This window comes from Blastomyces dermatitidis (genome assembly GCF_000003525.1).
Source record: "Blastomyces dermatitidis ER-3 genomic scaffold supercont1.2, whole genome shotgun sequence".
Lineage (NCBI taxonomy): Eukaryota > Fungi > Ascomycota > Eurotiomycetes > Onygenales > Ajellomycetaceae > Blastomyces > Blastomyces dermatitidis.
In genome coordinates, this window is record NW_025544775.1 from 4676471 (window position 1) to 4699478 (window position 23008).

General features: G+C 36.2%; 3 protein-coding genes across 3 annotated transcripts; 1 reads left to right on the forward strand and 2 right to left on the reverse strand.

Annotated features, from left to right (window-relative positions):
* Positions 1 to 12511: 12511 nt before the first annotated feature.
* Positions 12512 to 16229, reverse strand: BDCG_01900 (uncharacterized protein). Its single transcript, XM_045417446.1, has 2 exons — positions 15671 to 16229; positions 12512 to 15530 (listed from the first exon to the last, which is right to left on the reverse strand). The coding sequence occupies exons 1-2, from the start codon at positions 15848 to 15850 to the stop codon at positions 13281 to 13283; spliced, it is 2430 nt and encodes an 809-aa protein (XP_045274251.1). The 5' UTR covers positions 15851 to 16229; the 3' UTR covers positions 12512 to 13280.
* Positions 16230 to 16238: 9 nt separating this feature from the next.
* Positions 16239 to 17647, reverse strand: BDCG_01901 (cytochrome c oxidase assembly protein). Its single transcript, XM_045417447.1, has 2 exons — positions 17410 to 17647; positions 16239 to 17330 (listed from the first exon to the last, which is right to left on the reverse strand). The coding sequence occupies exons 1-2, from the start codon at positions 17503 to 17505 to the stop codon at positions 17145 to 17147; spliced, it is 282 nt and encodes a 93-aa protein (XP_045274252.1). The 5' UTR covers positions 17506 to 17647; the 3' UTR covers positions 16239 to 17144.
* A 196-nt stretch (positions 17648 to 17843) lies between these two features.
* BDCG_01902 (V-type ATPase, G subunit) lies at positions 17844 to 18772 on the forward strand (the record flags this gene model as incomplete). The annotated part of the gene is made up of 6 exons (XM_045417448.1): positions 17844 to 17846; positions 17920 to 17958; positions 18066 to 18099; positions 18211 to 18219; positions 18320 to 18420; positions 18599 to 18772. 6 exons carry the CDS (start codon positions 17844 to 17846, stop codon positions 18770 to 18772), a joined length of 360 nt encoding a protein of 119 aa, XP_045274253.1.
* Between the last annotated feature and the right edge of the window lie 4236 nt (positions 18773 to 23008).

The window sequence follows — 23008 nt, forward strand, 5'->3', positions numbered from 1 at the left end:
GAAAAAAATGCAAAAAGAGAAAAATCTTCAAATCTTCAGAGATAGAAGACTTATTCTCAAAGTCTCAATTCAGGATATATTGCAGAGAAATAAGCTAAGCTCAAACCTTATTTTCAGAATTAGAAATGAAATCAATCAGCAGTTCTTTTCTCAGTTAATGACTGATATTGAAGTTCAAAAACCAGTTATAGCTTCAATTGAGTCATTCTTCTTTGAAAACTTCATCATTCTGACTACAATGCCTGAATTCAGTGCTGAATTCCTTATTCAGAATGAGAATCTCTGGAAATCAGCAGTAGAATCTTTGTTAAACACAATAATTCTATCTGAGAGAGATGAAAAGTGGGACAAATTCATTCTTCATGATATCTCAGTTGAAATTTTTGACTGTGAAGAAGAAATGCTACTTCTTAAAAATGAATTAGAAGAATACAACTCTATTCAACTGAGAAAGAAGCCTGTATAACTAAATTCAATTGAGTTCAGACAAAGCAGAAGAAATGCCTCTATTCTAGTATATACAAAGATAATGAAACAGTCAAAGATCTCTGAAGTAAGAGTAGCAGGTTTGAAAATGAGAGTTCATGAATACAAAGACTCAAGAATGAATCTCAAAGCTCAAACACAGTGTTCAAACTGTCAAAGATATGAACACTTTGCAATCTCCTGTTTCAGAGACTCAAAATGTGCATTCTGTGCCAGAGATCACAAAACTAGTGAGTATAAATGTGAAACATGCTCAAAAAGAGGTGAAATATGTTAACACACTCTGCTTAAATGCTCTAATTGCAAAGAAAAACATGCATCTAGCTCAAAAGAATGTATGTTTGCTTCAAGAACTCAAAAGAACTGGAGAAAAGATGAAGCTCAGAGTAAATCTAGAACTGAAGAGAATAGTCAAGCCAGTAAACTCACAACTGCAAGCTCAAAAAGAAGAAACTCTTAATTATCTAAGTCTTCAAACTTCAATTCTTCAGTGAAATGTAAACAGAATTTGAATTCTCAAACTTCTGTTAAGATTAGAGAATTGAGAAATGACTCTGATGATAAACTAGATATAATGCAAGCAGTTGAGATTTCTACTTTTCAGAACAGTTATAATCTACTATCTGATGATAGTGATTAGATTCTACTCTACTCTCTTTTAGTATGAATATACAACAAAAACAATAAAAAAAGTTTAAAAACTCTTCAAAAATCACATTTATTCAAAATAATGTGAATAGAAACTCAAATTGCATTTATTCTTGTCTTCAAATTGCATTTGAATAAAAAGTTGATTTTATACTGCTTCAGAAGCTGAATTTTGATGCTGAGCAAAAATATGTCATTTCTCACTCAAGCTACTACTGCTTTTTACCTCAAAAGTCTGAGATAAAGTCAAGAGTAGTGATCTATGGAAGAAAGAGATCAAGATATCAATTTAATCTACAATTTGATATCATGTCTGACTCTGATATTCTGATGGGTGACATTATAGATAAAGAAAATGAGTTTGACACTATACAGCTCATAAATATCTATAATGAAAAGTCATTGAAGGAATATAACAATATCTGGACAATTGATAGAGGATTTCTGAACATAACTTCATCAAGAAACTCTATAATTGCAGAAGACTTCAATGCACATCATCCCTGATGAAATTCAGAATGCAAGAGAGCAGTGAGAGCTGATAATCTGATTGAATGAACCTTTGAGCATTCAATAGATTTGATTAATAAGTCTGATCAACAAACATTCTTTAGAAAAGACATGAAACAGAAGTCTATTATAGATCTAATCTTCATGTCATAAAATCTAATGAAAAGAAGACTTGTAAACTGATTTATTGATTCAAATGAGACATCAGAATCAGGTCATGAGATTATTCAATTTGATATTGAACTGAGTGAAAAACAAATGAGTGAAAATCCTCTTCTCTCTAATCAGTATAACTTTGAAAAAGCTGATTGAAAAGCAGTTAAAGAAAGCATAAAACTGTTAAAATCTGAGAGATAGAATGAGCTATATTGAAATTCTGATCAAGATATCTCAAATGAAATGCTTGAGAATAGAGTGAAGCTTATTACATCTATTATTCTAACAAGTATTAGAGATAATATTTCAAAGAGAAAATCTTCTGAGTATTCAAAACCTTGATGAAATGAGAATATCTCATCTAAAAGGAAAGAATTAGCTACTGCTAGAAGAGATTGAAAGAATGATGTAATATCTGATGAAGAGTTCAAAGCTGTCAGAAATGAATATTTTTCAGATATTAAAAGAGCTAAAACAGACTGCTGAAATAAATTTCTTAAAGAAGCATAAGAAAAGAAAGTTTTTAAAGCTTTTAACTATACTAAAACAAGAAGTGTAGCAAAACTTCCAGTCTTAGAATATGAGTTTCAGAATGAATCATATACAGCAAACTCTTTTGAGGAAAAATGTCAAGCTTTCATGAGAATTCTCTTTCAGAACTCATCAGATTCAGATTCAGATTCAGATTCAGATTCAGAGAAAGAGAATGTATCACTTCTCAACTACATTGATGAAAATGACTGGGAATGACCTGATCTTACACAAGATGAATTAGAGTCAGCTATCTTCTCAAGTTCTGTTAAAACTGCTGCAGATTCTGATTCAATTAATCACTTGATTATTCAGAATACATATTCCCACTTAAAGAATGAATATTTTGAGCTCTTCTTCAATCTCTTGAAAAATGAGTATCATTCTGAATGCTGAAGAGAAGTCACTGAAGTGATTCTTGCAAAATCTAATAGAAAAACTTCAATTTCTAAGTCATATAAAGTAATATCTCTATTGAACTGTCTAGAAAAGATTTTAGAAAAGATAATAGCTACTTGACTATCTTTTATAAGCTCTATAGATGATTCTCTTTTATTCAGTGAATAAATGAGAGATAGAAAACAGTGTTCTGCAATTGACACTGTTCTCTCAGTTGTTCATGATATTCAAATAGCAAAGCATGAGAGTCTGGTCTCAACTGCAGTTTTTATTGATATAAAAGAAGCATTTGATCATGTTTCAAAGTCAAAGTTAATTCAGACATTGAAGATATTAAAACTGCCACTTTCTCTAATAAAATGAGTTAACTGTTTTATATCTAAAAGAAGTATACAACTCTTCTTTGATGAAATGAAACAAGACAAGACTGAGATAAAAATAGAAGTATCACAGAGATCTTCAATCTCGCTCATTTTATTTGTAATATACACTGTATATCTATTTAAAAATAGAAATATGAGAATAGTGTGATCTCTGAGTTATATGAATGATATTGGTCTAGTCTACAGCTTAAAAACTATCAAAGAGAATTTGAAAGTAATTGAAGAAGCTGCAAAGGAAATCTTTGTTAGAGTAGATATCAATCAAATTCAATTTGATATGAATAAAACTGAGTTAATTCATTTCTTTTCTAGACTCAATGAGAAAGAACTATCTCTAACTCTTTTAAATAGAGAGATTAAACCCAGTTTAAATGTCAAATGATTAGGAGTATGGTTAAACTCTAAGTTGAATTTTAAATATCACATTCAACAAAGAACTGTCAAGGCAGAAAGACTATTGAATAACATAATCAGACTATCAAATACAGAGAGAGGTCTATTCTTCCAGACTATGAGACAGTTATATATAGCCTGTATTACATCAGTAGCTGATTATGAAGTTCAAGTTTGATGAAATAATCAAGGGAATTTCACTGAACTCTTTCAAAGTCTGCAAAACAGAGTCTTGAGAAGAATTCTGAGAGCATTCAAATCATCTCCTATTAAAGCAATGGAAATTGAAGCTTCAATTCCTCCTCCTGCTATTAGATTTGAAAAGGCCTGTATGAACTATGCTCTGAGAGTTATAAAGATGAGCTTAAATCATATAATCAGAGAAAGAGTCTCTTCTTCATTTTCATCAATTAACTCTGGAAATGAACTGGATTGAAATAGATTTCTTGATTGAAATGAAAATAATTCTTCAAAGAAAATGCCTTCTCAACTCTACAGACTATGCTCTCTGATTAAAAATCAATTTTCTTCTTTAAATATTGAAAAAGTTGATCATGAGAAGTTATCTTTCTGAAGAGAAAAGCTTGAATCTCTTATAGATATATAAATAAGTGAACTATCAAAAGAGAAAGAATATGAACAGCATTCAAAGAGGATTTCTACAATCAATATAAAAGACTCTATTCTGATTTATTCAGATGACTCAAAAAATGAGAACTTGAATAGATTAGATGCAGGCATTGCTTATACTGAAGATAATATCAATTTTATCTCAGATTTCTGAAATATAGGCTCTGAATGTGAAGTCTTTGATGCTGAACTATTTACAATAGTGAAAGCTTTCAAACTCATTGAAATAAAATCTCATAGAAGAGGAAATTGTTTGAAAGAGACATGAATATTCTCTGATAGTCAAGCTGCTTTAAAAAGACTTAGAAATAGTCAGATTTATAATGATCAAATGAATCTTGAACTGATCTTAAACTCTGTTTTGAAAATTCAAAAGAGAAGAATATCAAAGCTGATTATTCATCTGCACTGAGTTCCTGCTCATATGAATATTCATGACAATGAATTGGCTGATTCAGCTGTAAAAAAGGGTGCAGAATTAAGCAGATCTATTCAAAAAATTATGTTCTGATTCTTTATAAAGAGAAAAATAAAAGAATCTTGTTTACACAAGTGAAATGAAAGCTGGCAGAAACAAAAGAAGAGTATACATTATTCAAGATTTGAAACAAAGCTCAAGTGGAAATCTTGTTCAATTAAATGTAAAAAGAAAATATTCTCATCTATAATACAGCTGAAACTAGGACATGGCTATTTCAAATCTTATATACAAAGATTTGATGATAGATTTGACTCAATAGAATGCTCATTCTGTAATACAAATGAGAATTCTGAGTATATTGTAATGCACTGTGCATTATACAATAGTCTCAGAGTCAGATTGAAAGAGAAGTATGATCTAAATCAATTAAATATGAGATTCTTATTCTCAACTGAGACAGGAATTAAATACTTAATAGACTTTCTATCAGAAACTCAAGCAGCTATAAGAAAATGGCTAAATTCAGAATTATCTGAATATGAAGAGAAGGAAATCAACCAGATATAGTCTGTTAAAACAGCTATATACTATCTTTTAATAATTTGTTTTGTTACAGTCTTTCTTTATTTTATCTTTTCCTTTCAATTTCTTTCTGTCTATCTATTTAATGTGTCTATCTTTAAGACTGTGTTCTCTTTTTCTTTGTCATGATATTGTCAAATGATTTCAAAGTATGAGATGATGTTAAAACACTGCAATTTGTAAACAGTTTTTGTATTCTGGGCTGGAATTTTCTGATTTTGCATATCTGAAATTGATGAATGTATAATAGTTAACTTTACAGATATAGGAAAAACCCTGAGAACTAAAGTTCTCAGGTAGATGTCATAGTCTCTGACTGCATACATCTATAATTGAAGAATAATAATAATAAAGTGTGAGCTTAGAGAGAAATGACTCAGTTCAGTAATTAAGCAGATTATTTCTATGACATTTTCAGCAGTAAAGTAATCACTCATTGATCTTATTATTCAGATATATATAGCTATTATAAGAAGTAATAGTCTATTAATATCTCAATCACTGAGAGAAAATGATTCTGAAGTGACTTATCAAATTATACTAAGAGCTCACTGATAATTATAATTTCTTATTGAAGCAGCAGTCAGAGTAGCAGTAATATTTAAGCTATTTTAAACTAGTTCAGTTGTTAGTCATCAGTCATTCTCTGCTTCAACTATAAGCACTGTCATTATATATATCAGTAATTATACAAAAAAAGCAAAGCTTATATAAAATATGAAGAGAAAGCTGAATATATATATTAATTTATACTATATTAAGCAGATTAAAGAATATATAGTATTTAATAACTGCAATGTTCTGATAGAAGAGAATAAGTATCAGAACTATAAGAATCTATTACAGTGAATAAATTATTGAGATATAAAAAAGACACTGCTCTTATAGAAGAGCTTTCACTGAACTTTATAACTAGTATTAAAAGATTTCTTTAACAGCTCTGATATATATCTGATATAGAAGATTCAAGATTTATATACAGTTTATTCAGCACTATTCAATAATCTGCTAAGAATAAATAAAGAAGCTGAAGATAAGAATAATAATTTACTGAACTACTTAATTAAGTTAAAGTTAATAAAAGATTATATTACTTCAAAGATTTTTAATCATCTATCATTAAGTAAGATATCAGAGAAAGTCAGTATATAATTTATAAATCTCTTCAAGCTTGAATTATTTTATTCATTTTTTAATAAGTTATAAGAATTCTATGATACTGATTGAAATAAGTTCTCAGTTTTAAAATCAGATCACTGTTCAATACTTTTCTATAATAAGTTAACATTCTTAGTTCAGTATATCTATTTAATTAATCAATCAATTAATTAATCAATCAGTTATTAACTTACTAATATATAAACTAGAGATTATATTCACTGAATCTCTCTTATAAAAGAGAATATTATTCAATATTAAGAGACAGAGCTTGACTGAATTATAATTATATTTATTCATGAAATGAAAGAAGTTAAGTGAATTTTCTTTACACTTATTTCTCTATATTATATCATGTATAATCATCTACTGAATCTGCTGAGTTTATAAGAGAATTCTGATAATTACACTATTATCAGACTGTTAACAGTTTGAAAGACAGTATTATATAACATTCTAATACAGAATAGTAATGAAAATGATAATTATTTAGTATATAAGTCTCAGATAATAAGATATTTGTATTATAATTAAAATATCTTATTTCTTTAAATAGAATAGATAGTTAATGAATAGCAGTCATTGTACTAAGTAATAGATAACTAACTAGCTTAATAGTATTGATTTCACTGAGAGAACAGTATACAGTATCTTGTAGTATCTTAGTAGTATTCTGATAATGATATCTCTCAATTACACAGTTACTGAGTAGTATTATAATAATATTAGAAAGTTCTGTACTATTTCAATATTATTTTAATATTTAATATTCAGTAATATGTCACTGAATATAATGATGAAACATGTGTTATAATCAGCAACACGTGACACAGGTGAAATAGTGAATTCACAGTGTAATCACTGTAAATTAACCCTACGTTCTTCTCATATGAGGCCTTGGCGCGGCCAGAGGCGTGACAAGTAGACTGATCACTGAGATCATGAATTTCATGTTTAATCTCATTTAATCTGATCTTATACATTTCTTGATGTGAATCTCACTGAGACTAATCATTAAAAAAACATGCAAAGTAACTATATATCAGATTTTAAAATGAGATCATAACTTAGAAAAAATAAGAAAGTAATCTTATTTAATTTCATTTAGTCTTATTCTTAGTATAAAGTTACTATTTTTAGACATTTTAATGTTTTTTTAGACTATTTTTAATTTTTTAAAAAGTAACACTTTTTAATAACACTTAAATAAGATTTAAAGTCATTTAAAGCAATAAAAATAATTTAAATTGAGAAGTGAAAATCATAGTTCCATTTAAAAAATGTGATAAGAGTAGATAGTAAGTTTCACTGAGATAGTATAAAACTACTATCTAATGTTAAAACAGTGTAATAAGATTAGTTGAATTAATAATAAAATTATTAAATATTCTGATTCTGATCTCAGACACGGTCATACAATCAGTCTAATCTTCAGTTTTAAATTGACTTTGAACTTCTTCTTTTCTTCAGTTCTTTTGAATTCTTGAAGCAAATATGCATTCTTTTGAACTAAATACATGCTTTTCTTTGCAGTTAGAGCATTTAAGCAGAGTATGTTAATATATTTCATCTCTTTTTGAGCATATTTTTCATTTATGCTCACTAGTTTTGTAATCTTTATCACAGAAACTGTATTTTGTATCTCTGAAATAAAGAAAATTGTAAAGTGTCTATATCTTTGACAGTTTGAACACTGTATTTGTGTTTTGAGATTCATTCTTGAGTCTTTGAATTCATGAACTCTTATTTTCAAATCTGCTACTCTCATTTCAGAGATTTTTGATTGTTCAAGTGTCTTTATATAAACTAGAACAGAGACATTTCTTCTAATTTATCTAAATTCAATTGAATTCAGTCATACAGGCTTCTTTCTCAGTTGAATAGAATTGTATTCTTTCAACTCATTTTTGAGAAGTAGCATTTCTTTCTCACAGTCAAAAATTTTAACTGAAATATTATAAAGAATGAATTTGTCTTACTTTTCATCTCTCTCAGATAGAATTGTTGTATTTAACAGAGATTCTAATGCTGATTTCCAGATATTCTCATTTTTGATAAGAAATTCCACACTGAATTCAGACATTGTAGTTAGAATGATAAAGTTTTTAAAGAAAGATAACTCAATTGAAGCTATAACTGATTTTTGAACTTCAATATCACATATTAACTGAGAAAAGAACTGCTGATTAACTTCATTTCTAATTTTAAAAGTGAGATTTGAGTTCAGCTTGTTCTTCTACAGAATTTCTTTATTTAAGACTTTGAGAATAAGTCTTCTATTTCTGAAGATTTGAACATTTTTCTCTTTTTACATTTTGTTCTCTTCTTTCTTATAAAGAGAAGTATGAGTATTTTTTCTCTGAATATTTTCAGAGTTTTAAGCAGGTTTTGAGACAGTAGATTTAGAAACAGCAGATTCTGCTGTTTAAGCATATGTTTTTTTCTAATTTGAGAAAGAAAAAGTTGAAGAGAAGTCAGTAATTGTACTAGAAGTTTTCAATGTTTTTTGAACTGTATTTGAAATTCCAAGCTTGAACTTAATCACTTTCTGTAGTTGTCTAGTCTGAGAATGAAGAATTAACAGAACTTCTTTATTCATCTCAATCAGACACTGTTTTTCAAGAATTTTACTGACTTTTTCAAGCTCTTGTATTTCAAGAACATGTTGTTTCTCTATTTCTGCTTTCTTTCTTCTTCTCAGAATTTCAATCTTAGAAATAGCATCTGAGAAAGTATCTTTTCTCACATTAACTGAGTGTATTTTTGAACTCATTTTTCTCACTCAATGAAAAGTTAATCAGACTGTTTCAATTGAGAGATTTATCAGTCTATTTTCAATTGAAAAGTTAGTCAGACTATTTCAAAAGAAGAAAGACTTCTGTGTATAAAACACCTGATTTTTTTCACATCAGTTCAGTAACTAAGTTAAATTTTTGAAGAGAATCTAATAAACTAAAATTGATTTTTAAGATAAATTAATAAAATCTTTACAATTTCTTTCTTAAAATACAGTGAGGAAAAGTATGATATCAAATGATAATAAATCAGATAATATGACAGTTATTGAGATTAAAACTGATAAAAAATAAGTCAATTTTTTGCAGAGAAATTGATTAAAACTATTCAATTTTATTCTAAATCACTCAATTCTTCTCACATAATAAGTGTGCAACTTGAATCAGTTAGTAAAGAGTATAAAAAAGAATTAAGTATTAATGAGAGCTCTTCAGTCACTGAAAAAGTAATTCTTACTTAAAAGAATGTGAAATTATAATAGAAAATAACTCTGTTTTTAATTCTTTGTAAGAATATTGTGTAAAACTCAGAGAAAAACATCTTACTTTTTTAAGAGAAGTAAAAAACTAATTTTAAGATCTTTTTTATTTGTATTAACTACTGTAGAAGAATGAGATAGAACCTGCTAAAATATACACTACTATATATTCTCTATCAAGACTTTCTCTCTTTAGAGTCTTGATATTATAGAGAATATAAGTCTATTTTTATATAATAATATAAATATTGTCAGTGAGATATAGAGGAACTAATTATTTATATCTTAAAATAGAAGACTTTATCAATGATTATATTAATATAGAGTTAATTCTCAAATTTAATAGAAATCTAGTATTGCTGTTCTCAATATTATTATTATTATTATTATTATTCTTTTATTATACTCATATACAAGCAGAGCTTATGATGAGTTCTTACATGATGTTAAATACAGATTAAGTGTTAATTATACAGAAGAAAATACAGGTGTTGAGACTACATTAAGATAACAAGAACATAGGAAAATATAAAGAAGTGATAATTAGATACATACAATAATAACTTCTCAGCTCAGAAACATAGAGCAATTCATTGAAGTGATTTATACACCTCTGTATTTATTTACAAAGCGAAGCGAAGTAAATATATGATGAAAACCCTGGTCATTAAAAGTGAAGAATTTCCTTTTTAAGATTCTTAGAATGAATACAGCTCACTGATTCATGTAGAATTAAGTGAAGCACAATTCTGTGACATTGCACTACTATATCATCTACTATTAAGAGTCTCAGAGATTGATCAGCTCTTCTACCAGCAGTACTGATAATAACTGAGCTCTTTTATCTCAGTAGTCTACATCTACTCTGTACAGATTCTTGAATAATAGATTATACATCTTATTAACTATCTACTCTGTACAGATTCTTGAATAGATAATATATCTGATTAATAATCTACTCTGTACAAATTCTTGAATAGATAATACATCTAATCAATCATCTCTTACAGATTCTTAAGAATGAATAATGTATTAAAAGTCTGTGATCACTGCTTATAAAATCAGTCTCTTAATTAATTTATTTCTTTACAGTATTCTATTACTTCTACAGCTGTCTGTCTTCAATATTACACTCAGAGAACTCAGATATTGTAATCTTCTCTCATTATATCTTTTCTATTACTGATTATCTCTTTACACTGTGTAGAACTGTAAATAAACATGTACAGTGAAATCAGATTCTTCTACAGTTATAGATTCTGTGATAAATGAGTCTAAAGTCTCTCTGTTATTTTAGATATATTAATACTTTATATAATTAACAGTAGTCTCTTAAGTCTGTGAACAGTCTATTGAAATAGATATATTATCTGAGATAAAGTTTTATCACTGTAAGATTCATAGTTCTGATATATCTTTATTAACAGCAGTCTGTAAAAAGAAAACTGTTATTCAAAGAGCTCACTATATTATTAAATATTATAAAGAACATCTTGTATTAACTTTATTTTTAACTTAATTAAGAAAACAGCTGCAGTTATTATTTTTAATAATTAATTCATCTCTTAGTTTTACAGATCTCTCTTCAGTCTTTTATTAATTATCTGTATTATTATTCAACTTATTCTTAAGTCAATCTTATTTCACTTTACAGATATACTTTTACTATAGTTACAGTTCTATCTTTTCTATTAATAAGCTGTAAAATCAATCTTACAGAGTCTTCTATTTTAAGCTTAGCTCTGTAATATCTTTATACACAGAGACTCATGTGTATTAAGATATTTTTAGAAACCTGAGATGCTTGAGTTTCAGATTTAATGTATTTCCTGCGGGTTTCGAACTCACACACCTTGGTTTCTCACATCAAGGTGCTACTGAGTGACTGCATTAATTATTCAGTCACTGAGACTATTGCTGTTCTCAATCTCTTACAGAATCTATTAAATATTGAGATATTAAAACTAGATTTAATATATCTCACTATGCAGAGATCAAAGGCTCAGTCAGATCTTAAGATATACTGATTTTATAGTTATCATATCTGCTGATTATGTATCTAATACTTTTGACAAGGTATTGTTTTGTATCTTTCTGCCGGAGATAGACCAGGTTGAATGAGATGATACACAAGTGAGACTTGACAATGATGTCTTGATACATCAATGATATAAAGGTTCTTCACTGACTCTCACTCACATGACTCATACATAGTTATATTAGTTGCTGCTAGTACTAGAATAATCAACAAAGTTCAATCTCTTCTACATTATTCTTACACAGAGTGTTAATAAGTTTTAATAAAAATTCTTTCTTATCAAAGTTATAAAGATTCACAGATTTAATATTATATTAAGTGATTTTTATCTGTAGCTATAAATTAACATTAATTAGCAAGAAGTAAAAAATCAGTAGAAAAAAGAAATCAAGTCTAAGATTAAAATAATACTTGAAGTATGTGAAATTATCTGCAATTTTGTGTTTTTGATCAATATTTTGAAAATAGAGAGTGACTTGATTATATTCTTGTGACATTGATACAATTATAACACTCAGTTGATTTCAATAGATGCTTTTAGAATCTCAACAACAAGATTATGAAGGATTTGAGATGTACAAGAGAAACCACAATCTGCCAATTGATTGCTATGAAAAAGAAGCCATTCTTCTTGTGAATCTGTGAGATTTTTGCAGTGGGTAGAGCTTGCTTTCTTTCTTGATATTTGAACACCTCTATAACACTGTGATAATGTATATTGACTGATTCCATATATTCTTTAGCAGTCTCAGTGTAATTAGGGATCAATTGCTGCTTGTATAACTGCTTCATGGTGCATGTTGTGGGTGTTTGAAGATGGATGCAAAAATGAAGATTGGGCGGGCGTTGGGTGGTTGATCACGTTAACAAGTAACGGTGACAAGAGAAACGAAATACCAAACCCGGTGTTGATCCCATTATGTCATTTTAAGAAATCGAGGTTATACAGGGGGTGGGAAACTGGAGGCTCCTATCAAGCGTGTTTAATACTTTGGAATCTCACGTTTGGTACATACAGCAGAGGGTTTGTTTGTATGGTGGGAATTGGTAAATTATATTTATATATAGTCTCTAGAGAAAAAATGAGTAATGTGAGCTGAAACATGTAGTTATGTACTGTGATATAGACATGTGTGAGAATCATGCTGGAGGGGCTGCATCATGTTATATGATAGCAGAGAAGACCAAAAAAGGGAAGACGAAAGAGATTAATGAATTAATGAAAAAGAAAAAGAAGGCGCCAGTGTTTCCAATGCATATGAAGCTGCCGTTGTTAATAAACCGGGGCGTTCGTCCAAGAGGAAAGAAAATAAAAAGAAAATAAATTAATTAAGTCCGACACGATACATAGTGATAGTGATAGGAGAGTAGGAAATGTGGTTGACTTAATGATAGCTCATACGAAGGAAAATTCCTAATAGTAGACAGGATGTTGCTGTGGGGATAGTGTGATGGAACAGGCAGGGAGTGAAACAGCGTGTATATAAGATGAAGCTTTATAGAATTATGAAATGAGACGACATATCTGAAGAAATAATAAGACGGAGAGAAATGAACATATTGGGTATCAAACGCAGGTATAAAATGGTAAAAACAGGAAAAGTAAAGGGAAGAAAAGAAATTAGAAAGACGCATATCAAACGATCGAAGATGATACCATAGCCACTGGAATCAAGGATACTCAAGCAAGCTCTCCTGTAGTGACTCCTCGTCAATTGCCTTGGGTTGTACTGCCGTAGGTGCCTTTGCTGGTGGGCGGAGCCCCGGGATAGGACCTTTTTGGTTCACCCCGGCTGGTCTGCCAAGTGTTGTTGAGGCCGGTGTTGAAGAGGAGACAGATGAGGCGTATACAGATGACGCAGGAGAGATGGGTGGAGGCGCTGGTGGCCGAGCCGAGGATGCCAACGACGAACGGCGTGAGGATATGGGTGAACGCGAGTCCCTCGCTGATGCTATCGGTGTCATACCCCATCTGCCAAGAACCCAGCCGCCGACCCGCTTACTGAAACTGGCTGTCTGACGAGATGCGAGGACATCGTCCGGATGGTGAAGAGGAGATGAGTTGCTGGGTAGGGAGCCTGGTGGCGTTTGGGTTGGGGTTGCGTTCGGGTCCGCTGCAGATGCAGCGGCGACTGAGGAGAGCAGGGAGCGTGAGTCGGAGCCTTTACCCCCATTGCTAAGGGACACAGTAGGGACTATGACGTTCGTTCGTGAGATTACGGGCGGCGTGAAGGAAACTTCCGTGCCGGCGGATGTTATACGGCTGGGTGTTCTAATAGGGAATGCTAAATAGTGACTAAGAATTTGGGATGGGTAGGAGCGAAGCGTATGGATATCCATTCCAGAAATGGAGAGGAGACTGTCATGAGAGGACGCGCGTTTCACTTTGTGATATTGTAGCTGCGAGGAGAGTTCAGGTTCAGGTTCATGCGCAAGCTCAGATTTGTGAGGACAAATTGAAGGTTGAGGTTGTATTGGTTCTTCATTGATCGTTTCCTGAGTTGGTGAGTTTTCTGCCTCTTCCATGATGGGAGGTTCGCAATAAGGTATATTCTCATCAGTGAAAAATTTACCGCTTTGTTCTTCGATTTTATCACCTGGAAGAGCTATAGACGTATCCTGCAACTTAACCGGGCCAGATATAGATCGAAAGGGGATATCAAAGGATTCTTTGCGATGACGGTATGGCCTAACACTTGGAGACGCAAAACCAATACTCTCTGGGCTAGTAGGGCGAGAAGACTCAAAGCCATGGTCCACGCGATCGAAAATTGACGAGGTTCTATATGTAGATTGTGGAGAATTAGGCATTGACGACGATAGCGACCCCGCTGCTGCGGAACCGGAGGCTTGAGACGACCAACTGCGGCCATTCGAGGGCGGAGGGATAGAGACTGAAGTTTGGGAGAGTATGGTTGATGTTGACGAAGTAGAACCATGTGGACGGTGTGGTGTTTGTGACATGCGTGAGGAAATGCGAGGCGACTCGAGAAGCGGAGAGGAGATCATAGGCCTCTTTCTCCTCTGGCGACGGTGTATCGGGATTTGTACCCTTTCCTTTCGCTGGGAGACAGCTGGGGTAGGCGAGTGGTAGTGATGATGGACGTGAAACTCCTGGGATGCCACTGGCGGGAATTTCGCATCCAGTTCGTCACTAAGCGGAAGTGCCTTCTGTCGGGGCTGTCGTTCATTCCGCTCCGGAGTCAGTGGTTGATGGAGAAGAACCTGTTCCCGCAGGTTCTGCACCTCCTCATTTGAGTTCTGAAGCATTTCCCTGAGCTCAACGATGCCCATTTGCAGGTTCGCATTATCTTGCAAGATGTCGCGCACGAAGTTGCTAACCACTCCCGGCTTATTCTGGCCAAGTGACGAGGCAGCAGCAGCACCTTTGAGTCGACCCGCAGCGCTATCCAATTCTCGTTCAACAGCCCTCCTCCTCTCCATCCGCGCAAGTAGCTCCACATTCCTTTCCCGTTCCTCTCTCGACTCCTTTTCTATCCTCTCGAGCTGGTCTTGAAGGTCTCGCAAAGTGAATTCGGCTTGTCTCCATCGTTGGATAGCTGATTTCTCATCTTCTTTGGTGACGATAAGTTTTGCCTGTAACTCCTCTTGTTCCTTCTCCATCGCAACAATCTGCCATTCGAGTTGGGCTACGCGCGACGCTGAGATCGACAATTGTTTAACATGCAGCTGTGTACTCTCGAGGGAGTCCGTGAGTGACTTGATCTGCGCATCCGATTCTACGATCAACTTGTTCATTTCCTCCAGTTGTTCCAAGAGCTCGCGGTTTTCTTCGATGATCCGCGCATTTTCGGCTTGCGCCTGGCGCTTGTCCCGCTCGAGATGTTCCATTTCTAATAGTAACCTGCTTCGATCTCCTTCTGCATCTGTCATGTAAGATTCATGGCGCTGCAATAATGCCTAGACCCGCCAGGCAAAGGGAGCAATAGAAAATGTCAGCAAGTACCCACGAACAACAAAGTGACAGCAAAGTCAAATAAATATAAGAAATGAAGAAATGAAGAGATGAAAAAGAAATGGAAATGGAATAAAATACCCACCTGGCCTAGCTGGGCGGCAGTTTCGACGTCTTTTTCCAGATCCGCCAGCGCAGCAATGTTATGTTGGAGATAGGCACATTGTGAACTCCCACAACAGCATTTCAGCGCTGTCGAATGATGGAGACGCGGGGTGGCTCTTAGCGGACCTGCGTCATGCAGTGAAGGGAATATGTGGTCCATTAAGAGAGGCTATATGGGCAGTCTAACCACGAAGACCATTTTTCGGCGCCCCGTATAGCGCTGTCCATGTATAGCACCAGCTCTGCACCACGACAAGGAGCCGGCCCGAAAGCGAATGAATAGAATGTTTAGCTTTGAACTGATGAAGGAGAGAGATCGTGTTTCATTAATGAGTGTGTTGGAACAGCGGTAGTGGGCAACAGAGAGAGTTTCTGCCCGGCTATTCTTAGAAAAAAAAGAACACGGTCGGTGGAAGGTTGGGTGGGGGAAGCAAAAGTTCCCATGACGCCAAAGCAGGGCTCATATAACTATTTATGCTAAAAACCCAGAGATGCGCCTTTGATTTGCCCAGCCACAGCCATTCTGATCACGACTCATGGCTTCGTAGGTTCGGCTTAATTGGTTTTTACCTAGCTCATATGGGAATAAGCAAACAATGGTTCCCAAAACACATTGCCTTTGTTCATTAAAATGTCTTATTGTTCGATCCATCTGCGCAAACTCACTCGATTCCTGCCATATCTACGCGACAGTTGTTCCCCTTCCTATGGTACAGTACCCAACTACGAAACCTTTGTTTGCTAGTATACAATGCCCCGCGCGAGGGGTACTTTACTTGGGAGCAAAGAATAGAGTTGGCACACCTAGCTCTTTATCCTCAGCTACCCTGGTGTCTCCCTTGCCCCCAGCATTTACAGCACACTATCGTGATCTTAAGAAGGAATAGCAGACGGCGCATCTTCTTTACAGATCCATCCCCGGACCTGCAGTTGGACTAGGAAGAGTCGCGGGCGGTAAGAAAACCCGGGATGTGCTGTCCGGCCACGGAGACCCTTTTTGCGTGTAGAGTCACAAGTTTCCACTTTGAGATCCAGAATATCTGATAAATAGATCGTATGTATGAGTGAAGACAGTTGGTTCTGGGTATATAACGCATATAGTGCAAGTTTATTTTAGTAACAGACCCCTTTGATTCCTCCCAAAACCGGATTCTATCGTTTGTATATATATCGTACAATGGACGCCGTGTACCGACCTTTCGTTGCGTGATCGCAATGGTTCAGGCTGGAGACTTTCTCTCTGCCAGTGCTATCTCCAAGCATAGGAGGGAAATTGCACTCCTCATGCGTTTATCCTTTCCGACCACTTTGGCGCCTTTGTTCCGTCAGAGACAATGGTTTCTTGCTTGCAGAACGAAATCGAATGGAATCGAATGCGTCCGTGGGTTTGCCTTTCCGTCTTAATAGCTGCTCCGGCGGCGAGGCGGGCAGGAGAATTGGATGATATCAACCGGCTATGTTGCGCTTTGACTGGCACCTACCCCGGCACCACTGTCTATATTCTCCCCATTTCCGCCATCCGACACCGTTTGGAGTTTTCTGTACTCAGCCTCCAGCGCCCGCTGCATCTCAAAGTCCGCTTGTCGCTCTCGCTTGATCCGCTGGTTTTCAAGATCTCGTTGCACACCGGCATGCATGGCCTAGAGGTTATTCGTAACAAATCAGCATTCAGCCGTAAACGAACGGGACGTAAATGTAGCTCAATCGACTAAAACATACAGCCTTGTCAGCTTCCTGCGTCCAGTGGACAAAATAGACGATGCCGACAGTCATCAGCGACGTGCCGGCCAAGGTAAGTTTGGAAGCCCGCGACATGGTTTCCTCCTATGTGTTTTCCTGTGTGATACGATTGAGATAGCTTCTGGCTTTTCTAGGAAAACGGTCTCCTTCAGATCCTTCTCGAAAAATTGAGGTCTTTATTTAGCAGTTGCGAGGTAATTCCCAAAGACAACTGTCGAACGGTTTCCCGGTGGATTTGTCCCGGAAGCGGTGTCAAGCGGCAGAAGCGGCGAGGTGACCTTGCTCCAACCTCAAGCCCGCATCAACGTCGAGCTGCCACGCGCGGAGCTCAGGACAAGGACAGCGTCCAACAACACCACGACTACATGCCAACGCCGATCTCAGCGGATTGTACTTGAGAAGAGATCGAAATTATGGTGCGCTTCTTATTCCTTCATGTAACCCCTTTCAGGCATCATTCATCTTGCTAACTATTGCTGTCCCTTCTAGTCTGCCCAGAACTCCGCAGGCATCCAGACCCTGCTTGATGTATGTCCGCCTTCAAGCTATCTCTAACTGCACTTCTCCCCGTTCACACCCACGGCCTACTCAAATAGAGAATGTGGAGAATTAACAAACATTTTGTGGGCAAATAGGCCGAGAGAGAGGCGCAGAAAATCGTACAGAATGGTAAGAGCTTCCAAACGAGTGGATTCATCTTGCCAATACCCTACCTAACCTGCCGTCCCCCCGTTCTTGAAGAAACAGATTTCGCTAACTCATTCTATTTCATTATTCTAGCCAGAGAATGTGCGTAACAAATTTCCTCTTGCAATTACATCATACGACACTTATCAAATGTCGCTTCTCCAAGCCCCTTGACTCTAACTTGATTCCCATGTTTGTGTAGACCGCACGAAGCGCGTAAAGGACGCCCGAGCTGAAGCACAGAAGGAAATCGAAGAATACCGACAGAAAAAAGAAGAAGAATTCAAGAAGTTTGAGGCTGAGGTGAGGAGATATCATACTTTCCTTCAATTACCCCACTGGAGATTCGTATTCTCCCTTGTATTCCCATTCCAAAGAAACATACACACACACACATATATATATATATTACATAGATATAAGAAAAGTGATTAGACGGCTAACTGACACCCGCCCTCCCTATTTTATTTATCTCATTTAGCACTCGAGCGGGAACAAGGTAGCCGAAGAGGAAGCCAACAAAGAAGCCGAAGCCAAAGTCCAGGAGATCAAGGACATCGGTCAGAAGAAGGGCGGCCAAGTCATCGAGGATCTCATCCATGCTGTGACCGAAGTTCAGCCGCAACTACCGAAGAAACTCGCGAAGAATGCCTGAGTTTATTTATTGAATAATGAGCGAATTCCGACCGGGGGGGTTTTGAATGTGTGCGGCAGCGTGAAAGCTACTAATGGGATCAGGGTGTAATGATTTTTTTTTATTGTTCATTTTTCGTCATGTTTATACTGCTTTTTGCTTTCTCTTTTGGAATTTTTTTTTCTTTGTTTTCTTTTTCTTTTTCTTTTTCTATTTCTTTTTCTTTCTTTTTTTTTTTCATTTCTTCCTTTTTAAATACTCCTCGAGAGGCATAACTACACTTCTTTTTCTCAGATCCACTCCAGGAATATTCCAGGCACAGGCCCTATCTACGAGGTCTACTTACATAACGAGGTCGGATGGCTTAGCGAGGTCGACTTTTCTGATTCCTACGTGTCAAACTCAGGGCTTGATTGCATCTCCTCTCTTTCTCGAGCACATTGCCCTTCCAATATATAGATAGCCCTTGATTATCTAGTAAAGAGTGAAGCTATCTTCCTCCCTCCCAGCGGCTCTCGGACAAAGGGTGTGTAGCCATAATTAGCTGTGTGCTGTCGGCGGATGAACAGCAGGCAGCGGGCTAAACCTATAGCATTATATATAGTGTACATACTGCATCTTGAAATGTTGTAACTGGCTTGAAAGCTGGTACGGTCAAAATCTAGACGGTCGGAAAATTTTTTGATCCGAGAGCCCCCTTACTCCGTAATGAACTGATTTTCGGCTCCGCGCCTAGTGCAATTGCACTCCCATCTAAAAAAATCTCGAATCTCCCCCACGGGTTCGCCTGTTGTAGTAATAGAAGGATATTGCGATTACTCATGCCCACATATGCATCCATTGACCACCGAGCTAGTTCCTCGCAGTAGCAGCACCACTTGACGGTTCGATTAGCCCAGGTCTCCCGGTTTTGTTGCCTTTCTATCCAGTTTCTTTCTTCAGTAACTCGAACGGCAACATATAGAGTGCAGATTCTGTTTTTGAGTCAATGTCAATAGCTTGGCTAAGACGGATCGCTGGGACTGTGCTTGTTTGGTTGAGGTTTGTCTCAGCATCATGATGCTTATTCACTTGGTTCGGTTCCTGTGATGGGTCAACAGATCTTTCCCTATGCAGTCTCCTTTCGTGTAAGCACTCTACAGAGTAGACACAATCCACATGCATGCATGTTCATATTGTTGGCATTTCTCCCCGCCGCTAACATCCTCCTTACATACATAGCAGTAGAGTCTCTGACGTTGGCGAACTTTTTTTGAAACCCATCCTTCTTTTTTGCCTTTCAGCCCGCATTTCGTTCAATAGAACGCAAGCTGTGGTTTGGTCATCATCTCGATCCTGAGATCTGTCGGTTCTTTTGTTGGGTTTTGTATTTTCTCGCATCACTTGGGTACTTGCTCTCTTCCGTAATTGCCGGTCCATATCTGAAAAGCGCTAGGCACACGATGAGAAGCACATTCTAGAAGACCATTACCTCTCAAACCAGAATCACTTTGCTTGCTGCCGTGGATGAAGCAACTGTTTGTGTACTAAACTGTACCTTCACCAGACCATGAAAGCGAAGAACATCATATTAGCTCTGGAGAAATTTGTGCTCGAGCCTTTAGCTTTAATATCCTTCATTCTAGAGTGGAAAGGTGCCAATTTGGTCCATTTTGACATGATCCATCGCGGAGCGATGTGATGTGGCTTATAGCTCTCGGGCAGTCACCCTCTGTGCGCCTCGAATGGGGGCGGGTATGCCATCCTCATTTCAACAAATGTTGGACGGCAGTTGTCCAGGGCCTGTACAAATAGTTACACTATCGTTGTTAATCTGCTGTGATCCCTTTGCATGAGGATATCACGGACTCAAGCTGGGTTTGTATATCGAACTGGCACTCCCAGGTGATTGACGCAAGTTTCCCGGCGCCCCGACGCAGTCTGGCCTGGTTTGCATACTCCAGGTCATTGGGCTTTGCTGTTGCAGCCACCATCCCACATGTACTGCAATAGCCTAGGTGAAGAGCACAACAGCAACCACACTAGAAGCATGTTAGAGCACTCCTGTGATTCCTGGATCACAACCTTGAGCTTGGTGTGCATGGACTGCCGAGATTCTGTGATTAATCACAACTATTGCAAAATCTTGGGCAGTAAAGTCAGGTGCTAGACACAACAAGACAAAACTGTAGTGGGAAGTTATTGTAGGATGGCTAAATCTCTTGTATTCGTGTGGGAGGAGCTAGCTACGTTATATTACATATCAGATCACGTGCAGGCGGACTGTACAGAAAAAAGATAATATGAGCTTGCTTCTTCAAATTACTTTCACACAGAAGTTTGACAACAATGACTGTCTGTATGATTGAATCAAGCTCTGGTTCTTTAGTCTCTTCACAGAATGATGCAAGATTTGCAGAGCACATCTGCAATCAAATTCAGTCTCTCATTTCACAACTACATCAGCAGAGAGAGTGTCCACCTGGCTTTATCAGTTCCCAACTCTGGAAACTGGTCGATGGCTCAAGACATTGTGCATAGAAAGCTTGCGCGTTAGCTGTAATCTCTTCCTTGCAGGATGAGGGCCTGCTTAAATCCCGGCCTCATTTCTGTCCTTTGGAGTGTATCACTCGAGAAATTGCCTCTTAATGGTTGTATGAAACTGGGGATTTCCCGCAATGTCTTATCCATCGATCCCTTGATTGGAAGATGGGAACCTGGATATTCAGTGTTCGGCGCGTCCTGGAACTGCGTGGCCCCTTAGCTTTAACACCCTCAACTCTTCCCAACTCTTCCCAATCTTTCAAATGATATGAATGGGGTGACCAGTTATATTCTTCTCCGGATTGAGGACTACTAACTAGTCAACCTTGAGTGTATCCCGGGGGCGGCTAATTGAAGTTCGCTTTCTTTAGGGAGTCTCCATGAATTTTACTATTCAATGAATGTTGAGGGCGCCAATTTCTCCCTTACTCTAAGCTCTTTCACCTCTCATCCTCACCGCCAACATTGTCACAGCATGGATATAAAAGGGTGCTCATTTCTTGCCAGAGATGAGCTTCTATAGATACAGAAACAATGCACTTGATACTCAGATTTCTAGTTTCTTAGACTTCAACTTTGCTCTTTTTCAGCAATCACTTTTGTGTCTTCTTTGTCTTTCAATTCTATCTTTCTTTTATCACTAACTACTAAGAGAGCTCTCTTTCACTCAACAACAATTCTCATTTTCTCAAAATGATCATGACAAATTATCTCTCTCTGTCTATCCTTGATGAACTTGTGTGATTCACTGAGAAGACAGCATTGTATGAAGATTCAATTAAGATGATAATGTCAGGCATTCTCAACTATTATTTTTCAGAAATAAATGATTTTACAGTTGTCTCAGAGCAAAATCAGCAGAGGAATATTACAGATTTTTATCATTCTTCAGTTTCAACAACAGTTCCTCAGTGACTGTGATATCATTAATCACACAGTAGCTGAAGCCAAAAGAGATACTGACTCTGTCACAGCTGTATTGAAGCAGCTTGAGAATGTTCTTGAACAAGTCAATACTGAATTTAGCAGGTGCTGAGTAATGCTTATTCATGGGTGCAACTTTCAATTTTTTGAATGTCACATTCACCTGTCTGTGAGTGAACAGCTTATCCCATGGGGTCCTCTGAATCAACTGTCTCAGAATTTGTTCCATTGTCAAAATGATAGTGTAACTATCGATTGGATGCTGCGTCATATGGGACATAACAACACTCCACCAGCACGCTAGTGACTGCTTGCACTGCCATGGAGATATCATGATGATGGTTATAAGAGGTTGGTTGGAATGCGTGAAGGGGTATTGGAGGCAGATGACTTTGTATTTGCTTGTTTGCTGGTAACTAATTATGCATATTCAAGAATACCTCATCTCAGCGGAATATCATGCATCATCCAATCCGTATGCTACAACTGGCAAATGCGCAATTAAAGCGGAGATACTGTTATTTTGTCTATCAGTATGACAGCAAAAAAGAGAAAAAAAGAGAAAAAAAGAGAAAAAAAAAGGAATTGTGTGACAAGGCAGCTTAGCAATGTCATGTTCAAACGCTCCTAGACGCATTATTTCGGGCTCTAAAAGGTTCATTGTTTCGCTAGAATTAGGAGGAGATTTGTTGGGGGGCTTAGCTACATATTTGTAAATTCTGTGTATACAATTTTGGGCATTGGTAATCAGCGATACAAATTATATAGGCTCTTCCTCTCTCTGTTGCGACTCTTGTAATGTACGTACCC

What these genes read in the sequence shown, in the direction of transcription:
- BDCG_01900 (XM_045417446.1), bottom strand. Translation starts at nt 15,850, where the DNA reads ATGGACCACATATTCCCTTCACTGCATGACGCAGGTCCGCTAAGAGCC. An exon ending in CTGCCGCCCAGCTAGGCCAG is followed by an intron (nt 15,531 to 15,670) that starts GTGGGTATTTTA and finishes TGGCGGGTCTAG; the next exon opens with GCATTATTGCAGCGCCATGA.
- BDCG_01901 (XM_045417447.1), bottom strand. Translation starts at nt 17,505, where the DNA reads ATGTCGCGGGCTTCCAAACTTACCTTGGCCGGCACGTCGCTGATGACT. An exon ending in CGCAGGAAGCTGACAAGGCT is followed by an intron (nt 17,331 to 17,409) that starts GTATGTTTTAGT and finishes AATAACCTCTAG; the next exon opens with GCCATGCATGCCGGTGTGCA.